The 9,109-nt window shown below is 40.2% G+C and overlaps 1 protein-coding gene across 2 annotated transcripts in view; it reads left to right on the forward strand.

The window, feature by feature from the left end:
- Positions 1–6,907, forward strand: part of SNAP25 (synaptosome associated protein 25) — an 83,879-nt gene extending 76,972 nt beyond the window's left edge. For both annotated transcript variants that reach the window (XM_019973061.2, XM_019973062.2), the window contains exons 7-8: positions 188–332; positions 5,618–6,907. In XM_019973061.2, the coding sequence (XP_019828620.1) occupies positions 188–332; positions 5,618–5,686 (214 nt within the window). In that variant the 3' untranslated portion in view covers positions 5,687–6,907. The remainder of the gene's footprint in view (positions 1–187; positions 333–5,617) is intronic.
- The last annotated feature ends 2,202 nt before the right edge of the window (positions 6,908–9,109 follow it).

A 9,109-nucleotide genomic window follows, 5' to 3' on the forward strand; every position in this document is an offset into this window, starting at 1 on the left:
AATTTAAGTGTTCAATAATGCATTTACAAATTATTTTCCTATCTACACAAGCTAAAATGTTCTCATATAGAACAGAGATTTAAAAAGGATCGGATTGATACCTGGAGATCAATAGATTTTCCCTAAGCTTTGGGTCCTGGGCATTTGAGTTTTTCTTACCTTCTAAAACCTCTTCTTTGATGCCCAGGGTAACAAATGATGCCCGAGAAAATGAAATGGATGAAAACCTGGAGCAGGTGAGCGGCATCATTGGAAACCTCCGTCATATGGCCCTGGATATGGGCAATGAGATTGATACACAGAACCGCCAGATCGACAGGATCATGGAGAAGGTGAGCACGGGGCAGTCAGCAGGTTTCTGTTGCTTATCACCTTCTCTGAAATAACCACCAAGGAAGCGTGAATGGCTTAACAAGGCCCTCAAACCGTGACTTTGGATTCAGGCCCTGGTAGATAGACATCTTCCCCTTAATTTTCCGAGACAGAAATACAGCAACAGATAAGTAAATAATAAGGTAGAATTTAATCTAGCAGATATTCCTCAGGGCCACCTTTACTATAGGCATTGTGCTAGGCATCAAAGGACATATTAAGATGAGAAAGACACCATCTCCACTGCCAAGAAACTCATAGCCTATGGGAGGCAGTGAGCATCCAGAGGAAAATAATTTGTCAAGAAAGTTGTGCATCAGATGCTAAGTCAGGTTAGATGGGGAAAGATTTCAAGGGTCAGGGGATGGGAAAATCTCACCCAAAAAGATGAATTTGAATCGAGTCTTGAAGGTTGGTTAAGAGCTTGTCAGAGATGATGTAGGAATAGAATCAGGAAATGGAGGGAAGAACAGTTATTTTAGGTTTGCCAGAAGATGAATACGAGCTTTGATTCTCTAAGTGCGGAAGCTCAAATGATAGTTCAAAAAGGCCCAGATTCCATTTCCAGTTCAAAAGTGCACATGTCCAGATCTCGAAGTAAGCAACATAATCTAATGAAATTGAGTTCATATAAGGACACCAGATGTCACACTAAGACTGAGCCGCCTAGTGTCAGAAAGAGTAGAGACAGTCAAATGGAAAAAGATAGGGTTGGGGGCTTCAGATTAGGAAGGAACAGAAAGAAGCACTGGAAAGCTTTTATAAAAAGATTTGGGGCACCCACACCTGATATTCTACACTATGCAAATCTGATACAGTCTCTGTCTTTGTGTTCCATCCCCTCCCTAATCAGTAGACTCCTAAATATTATTTATAATCTCAAGATATCCAAGTGCCAACAGGGAGAAATAGGCAAATTATGAGTTTAATGGTAATTGTGCATCTATAATCAATTCTACTTAGCTAATCTTGTATGATGTGAGTTTATTCCTTGGAAGATATTGAAGTTTTGAGCCTGAAACCCTGAGTTTCTTTTCAACAACTCATTCCACTTTGGTTGGGGGTTGAAGGGCAGTTTTTGTGCTCTCTTGAATCGTAAGACTAAATACTCTGTTTCTTGGGATCTGAGCATCCTGCACTGACTTAAGAAAGGAATGAGTAGACTTAAAGGGAGCGTTTTGCCCTATTGTGTTCTATGCACTTTATAAAGATATTTGACTGCATAATATTTTGCCTAATCAATACTGAGCTACACAAATGTCAGTGTAGTTGACAAAATACCTGTGCTTTGCTTACTTCACAAGTCATGCTTATTGTTGGTAAGAGCCTTTGATGTGCTAAAGCTTTTAAGCTGTGTAAATCAATAGATTTTTAGAACAATATTGAGAGTTTCAAAAAGCCCTGGAGCCAACAGAAATGGATCTAACCCATTATGGCCCAGAAAAATGAACTAAGAAATAATTGCTGAACCACCTTCCAATAGGAAAATGATTCGGGGGAAAAAAAAAAAAGAAAAGTAGCCATTTTTCTATCCAAGGACCCAATTGACTCACAGATGTAGGGAGATAAAATATCTCTAACTCAATTAGAGTCCTAGAGAGAGAACTTCTACTAAGAAAGAGGGGTCAAGTCTTTATTGACAGAGCTGGGCTTTAAGCAAGCAGTTTTCCTGGAAAGGCAGGTGGCATCTTAATCTACCACTTCACATCTCTAGGTCTATTCTTTAGGGGAAAGTTTTCATTCTGGGCCCAGTTTACTGCAAGAACCAAGACTTGTGCAGCTATAGTGTTTCATCAAAAGTCAGGCAAGTGGATAGGAAATAGCCATTATAGTTTATCTCATCCTTGGATAACGAATTGCTTAAGAAGTGGGGCAGGGGTCTAGTTCCCTTCTAATAACTAGCCTTTTTTTCCTCAAAATAAAAATGTGGATATGATTGAGATAAAACCCATTTCAATTCAGCATTGCCCCAAATGATACATGTTACATGATTATTAGTAGACTTCTACCTTCTTTTGCAAATTCTTACTTCTGATCATAGAAAATGGTGTGCAAAGATCTGCATATCCAGGATTAAAATCATACTGTAGGACTAAAGAGAATCTTCTATTTCTCCCATATTCTCTCATGACCCAAACAACAACCCTCACCCAACCCCACCAATCATGATCCTTTCTCATCACTTCAATTAGTAGTGAAGTTTTGGGAATCCAAAATAATGCAGTCTTCAGTACATTCCTATGGACTGTCAAGAAATTACTTTGTCCGTTTGAAAACCCTGTTTTCTGATTTAGGGTATTTATAAATAGGCAGTCTTCTAAGGCTGGAATTGTATGATTCTTTTAGAAATCTATTAAAATGGGGCAAGTTTCTGTCAGGTCTTTATGGGAACTGTTGCTAAGGAAACAATAATGTTCAAACTTGGATTTAAAATTGTCCGTGCAAGATGCAATGCACACATCGCATCTTTACTGTTAAATACAGTAAAGTTGAAGATTGAGCATTGCTCACGGTCTCCCATCAGTATGGAAGCATGGCGTTTGAAAGCTAAGATCTTGAGTTCCAGCAAGGCTTTCCTGCTCACCAGCTTCACGACATGGTTCCTCATCTGATACTGGGGTGGATTGCTATTTCCTTCTCCAGGGGAAAGATAAGAAGAGAACAGCTCAAACCCGGGATCAGAACAGCCTGTCGTGTAAGATACAGACATCCTCTTCCAGAAGTCAGAGTCGTGCCCGAAAAGCTACTTGCCATGGTCTGGAGTTAAGATTTCCAGAGTGTTCAGAAGCGTGGGCTAAACAGCCCCTTCTACCTCTTCCGCTGGTTTTTTGGATCAGGTTTTCTCACAAAGGCAAATCATGTAATGTATCTTGAGTGTATTAGCAAGTTTAGGATTCTCTAAATAGAAATGTGAAAACAGAGATGGGATATATTGTATAAATATGTCCTACAAGAGTAAACACAGATGCATTCTCCAAATACCAGGAAGACAAGTGAAAGAAGATTATCTCAGGATTTTTTTCCTAAAAGCACATATGTTATATAATATAATAAAGATTTGGCTCCTGTGGTGTCAGATATTGTATAGGCTGGAATTTTGATATGCTTCGGAAAGAACTGAGGTGGACATCACAGATGCTCATTGACGATACGTCTGTTCTAGCTCCTCCCAGATTCTTTGAGTGTATCCAAAGAGTAGCCTTATGCTCTACTTCAAAACATTCTCTTGTACCATCACATGAAGCCTCACCAGTGCCTTCATAATGCAAGAAATCCTAGAATGTTTGCCTTCAGAAGTGCTATCTGTTTTTAAATGTATGTTTTTTCCTTATTTGGTGCCCAGTCATGTCTGACTCTTTGCGACCCTGTGGACTGTAGCCCACCAGGCTCCTCTGTCCATGGGATTCTCCAGGCAAGAATACTGGAGTGGGTTGCCATTTCCTTCTCCAGGGGATCTTCCCAACCCAGGGATCGAACCCAGGTCTCCCGCATTGCAGACAGACGCTTTAACCTGTGAGCCACCAGGGAAGCCTTTTCCTTATTTGAGCAGTTCTCAAAGTTAAGTCTGGAAAAATAATCAGCATAATCCAATCTTAAGGAACATTTCACATTGATCTGAGCTTCTGATTTTCCTTTGGATCAAAGTGTTAGTATTTCTGATAGGACTTGTAGCTAACGAGGGAATACTAAAGCGTTTGGGAATACTAAAGCGTTCAGGAAAACTGGAGAGAAATACCCATTTTCCAAATTAGAAGCCTAAACTTCAAAACTACGAGTCTAAAGATCCAAACAATCAAGGAAAATTAGTATTCTGCCTTAACTGTTTTGAAGTCAACTCTTAACTATCCAAACAGATGGTAAGGAACCATTGCCAGATAATTCAAAGCTATGAACAGCCTAGAAATATTTTTCTTTCACTTGGCAAATTTCTATTTGAATAGTGGTAACTCTAGTGTCCTGGGAATTCACAACTAAACTGGATAAAGAAGACACAACTTGGTGAAGATTACAAAGCACCAGGCACAGTTGTTGATGTGAAAGCAGTAATCAGCGAATAAGTACTGTTGCTATAAACCAGTCCAGTTTCCCTGCCCTGCCTCTCAGTTTCCTGGCCCCTTCCCAGGCTGGAGAGAGACAGACCACATTACCAACCACAATAGAGCAGAAACAACAGCCACAAAGGAACGTTTGTCTTCCCTTCTGCTTGCTGACTCGTATGTTCTTCGGTAATGTTAGGAATAGTTCATTTTCTGGCGTTTAACAGTATATCCAGGTAGTAGTCCTAGGTTTCATGATGCATGTAGAGCAAAAGAGAACTCAAGCAGTGAGGCAGTCAGTCAAAATACAAAATGATAGTAAGTGTGTCTCTGTTAAAACAAGCCAGTTATCAAGCTGACAGGAGTAAGTCTTCAGAAATGGGACTAAAAAATCTTAAATATTGCAAAAGCAAACCACGTTTTCACCCAACAGCAGTAGTTGTAAGATAAGATATATTGAGCACTTCATTTCTGCAAAACATTATTCTAAGACCATTATGTGTAGCAACTCATTTCATCCTCATAGCAAACCTAAGTAGTAAGATGACTAACAGTGATTATAGTGTGGACTCTGACTCCGGAACTTCTGACTCTGGTTTCCCCATTTATTAGCGCTGTGACGTTAGACAAATTGCCTAAATCCTCTCTGCTTGGTTTCCTCAGTTGGAAATAGGAGCTAACAACAGTATATCCCTCAGTGTTGATATCAATCTTGATGTTGTCCCAGTTGAGTGAGCAGGACCTAGTAGTGGTACTGTGCTCGCCAGCAGTGTTCTTTACTGCCCCCAGCTTACCGTGCAGAAAGCTGAGGCCCCAAAATGTTAAGTAATCTGCCCAAAGTGACACTGCTAGTAACTGTACAAATAGCAGGAATTCAACTCAGTTTAACAGATGTGAATGTCTGCCATAGAAGTCGTTGGGTGTCGTTCCAGAAGAGAAAGATAAATGATATGTCTCTGTCCTCCAAAGAACACTCTGTGGTAGGGAAAACAGTCTTGAGAACTAAGTCATGAGATCAAACTTCTGTGATCATGCTCAAGTCCAGCCAGTGGTTCTGGGAAAACAAAAGAAGGGATGGTTCATTCTGATGAAAAGGAAAGTTTCAAAATGCCTTCACCCAATAGGAGGCATTTGAACTGGACTCTGAAGGGGTCCAATAGAATTTTAATGGATAAACTGAATTTTGTTTTTCTTTCCCCTTTTTCTAGGCTGATTCCAACAAAACCAGAATTGATGAGGCCAACCAACGTGCAACAAAGATGCTGGGGAGTGGTTAAATGGCCCGTCTGTGTCTTCTTCCAAATGCTGTTGGGCAAGATAGCACCTTCATGCTTTCTCATGGTATTACCTAGTAGGTCTGCACACATGCACACATCAACCTGCCCCCATTGTGAATGTTGTTTTGTGTCATCCATCAGCCCAACGATACTACGTGTCTTCTGTTTTTTCTGGGTCTCCTTCTTTCCAAAGGCTATATATAGTGGTCATTTGGTGGCTCTAACTTTTTATGTAAGATGTCTTGGGTTTCATTTTACCTTTTCTCTTTTCAATGGTGTTTGCTGAATGATAACAAATTAGGAATGCTCAATGTGCTGTTGATTCTTTCAGTACACAGTATTGTTCTTGTAAAACTGTGACATTCCACAGAGCTACTGCCACGGTCCTTTCTTTGGGTGTCAGGCTCTGAAACTCAAAATTTGCTGTCTTTGGTTTCTCATGGCTGTCATCTGTCTTTATGATTTCATGATTAGACAACGTGGAATTACCTAACAGGCATTGCACTCAAAGTGATGTGATTTATGCATTTATGCATGAGAACTAAATAGATTTTTAGATTCCTACTTAAACAAAATATTTCCATGACAGTAGCATACTGATGAGAAAACACACATACAACAACAGCAGCAACAGCAAAACAACAACAAAGCATGCTCAGTATTGAGACACTGTCAAGATTAAGTTATACCAGCAAAACTGCAGTAGTGTCACTTCTTTCTGTCAATATTTAAACTTATCAATCATAATCATCCTTTTTTAAAAAAAATAATTTTGAAAAAAGATGGGTTTGACATACTCACCATTCAATCATTTCCAGCAAAATATACGTTTGACTGAAATTATGTCCAATGGATGTAATATAGAGTTTGTTTGCTGCTTTTGAAGACTGTGTTTTGGAGAAAGCGACCTTGCTGTGAAACAGTGTGGAGATGTAAATTTTATAAGGCTGACTCTTACTAATCACTATTTCCCCTGTGGTTTGTTATCAGTACAATTCTCTGTTGCTTAATCTAGAGCTATGCACACCAAATTGCTGAGATATTTAGTAGCTGATAAAGAAACCTTTAAAAAAAATAATGTAAATGAATGAAATATAGATAAACTATGAGATAAATATCATTACGGCATGTAATATTAAATTCCTCCTGTCTCCTCTGTCAGTTTGTGATGTGATTGACATTTTGTAGCTAGTTTAAAATTATTAAAAATTATAGACCCCAGATGTCTGCTTTAATTTCTTCATGGACCCTGTCTGAGTTTGTACTCACATGAGAAGAAGAAATCTGGCTACAGTCCCATCACTCCTAAGAAGTCAGTTCTGTGTGCTAAGGACACCGTGTGGGAAAAGCAAAGGTGTCCCTTCTACACATGATCCATTGGCATTGAAACGTGGCATGATTTTTATAATCTGTTTCACAAATTCTTATGTAGAGATCAGTGTTGGCCATGGGGGGAATGTAATTCAACCAGGAGGCACAGAAGAAAAAAAAAAATCCATAGGAAAAATCGGTAGTACTCAGACTTGGCTGTACATGGATTAAGGTATATTAGGTGTCAATCAACTCTCATCTTCCTTCTCTCCAGTATCACCCCACCAAACTGAGGCCACCACGACCACCACCACTGCTGCCTCCACTTTATTTAACAGCTTTATTGACATATCATAACATTCACCCATTTAAAACGTATAATCCAGTGTGAAAGTGAAAGTGCTAGTTGCTCAGTCGTGTCCAACTCTTTGCCACCCCATGGACTGCAGCCTGCCAGGCTCCTCCATCCATGGGATTCTCCAGACAAGAATACTGGGGTAGTTTGCCATTTCCTTCTCCAGGGGATCTCCCCAATCTAGGGATCAAACTTGGATTTCCCACATTGCAGACAGATTCTTTACCATCTGATCCATCAGGGAAGCCAATATATTCAATATTTGTATTATCCAATAGTTTCTAGTATATTCACAGTTGTGCAATCTAATTTTAGAATATTTTTATCATCCCCCAAAGAAACTCCATACCTATCAGTAGTCATTCCCATTCCTCTTCCCTCAGCCATAGGCAACCACTGATTTAAGTTTTGTCTATAGATTTGCCTATTCTGAACATTTCCTATAAATGGAATGGTACAATATGTGGTCCTTTGTGACTAGCTTCTTTTATTCAGCATCATGTTTTCAAGATTTCATCCATAGTGTAGCATGTATCAGAGTTTTCCTTTTTATGGCCAAATAACATCTATTGTATGGAAAACATTTTGTTTATCCTTTCATCCATTGCTGGACGTTTGCAGTATTTTTACCTTTGGACTCTTATCAGTTATGAGGCTCTGAACATTCACACACAGGTTTTTGTGCAGACGTGTGTTTTCAATTCTTTTGATGTCACCACTTTCACCCCCATTACTGTCTCTGCCACCGTAACCTCCGTCATAACCTGTACCCTTCCAGCTCCTCCACCACCACCGCTTTGACTACCACCGCCTTGACCTTGCCACTACCTCTACCGCCTCTGAATCATCCTAACTAGCACCTCCTTTATCACGGCTCCATCCCCAGTCATCACCACCACCCCATCACCACTGCTGCTGCTGCCCTTGCCTCCCCCTCCACCTCGTCACCAGTGCCATCATTATCTCCTCACTCCTGCCACCTCTGCTGCTTCCCTCTCCTACCCCGCAGAGGCAATGCAGGTGAATTCGTCCTGATCACCTTGGCTCACTGCCAGGTCATTTTACCAGTAGTTCCAGAGGTTTGGTGAGAGCTGTTAAGAAATGAAACCAGTGATGACAAACTCATCATCCTCAGCAAATGTTTGCAGTTCTTTAGCTTCTCCCCAAGTTTTAGAACAAGTTCTAGAGATACCCAGATGCTCAGGGAAGTTATTCTAAGGACCAACTCTAGCAAGACATTTATGCCTTAAAATTAGGTAGTAGAGAGGATGCTCAAAGATGGGGAAAACAAACATACCATGTATGTCAAAGCAACTAAGGGGTTGATCTATGGGCTATGTTAGAAAATTCTTTTCCCAGCTCCATCTGTTCTTAGTGAAGTGAGTGTGTTTCCACATTGTTTGAATAATTAAAACCCCATACTGGATATATGAATAGTAGGACATGGGCATCCTGCTTTAAGGTCCAACACATAATTCATTCTGAAGCATATTTCCTTGGATAATTGAGCTTGTCTAGCCTCAGCTCTAATGCAGTCAGTTCCTTTTGGCTAAAGGAAGACATATTCTCCAGGGATGAATCAGATCTGGGTAATGCACCAACTCAGGAAGTACACTAGAAATACAATTATTGGGGCAAGGCAGAATACTGCAAGGCCTAAATCTTCCACAAAAACACTAGAAGGTGGTCCTGGGTCCTAGTGACAGAGCCCTTTCCTCTTGTCTGCCTCTCGTTTCTCCTGGTTCTCCTCCTTCCAC

This window comes from Bos indicus, chromosome 13 (assembly GCF_029378745.1).
Source record: "Bos indicus isolate NIAB-ARS_2022 breed Sahiwal x Tharparkar chromosome 13, NIAB-ARS_B.indTharparkar_mat_pri_1.0, whole genome shotgun sequence".
NCBI classification, from domain to species: domain Eukaryota; kingdom Metazoa; phylum Chordata; class Mammalia; order Artiodactyla; family Bovidae; genus Bos; species Bos indicus.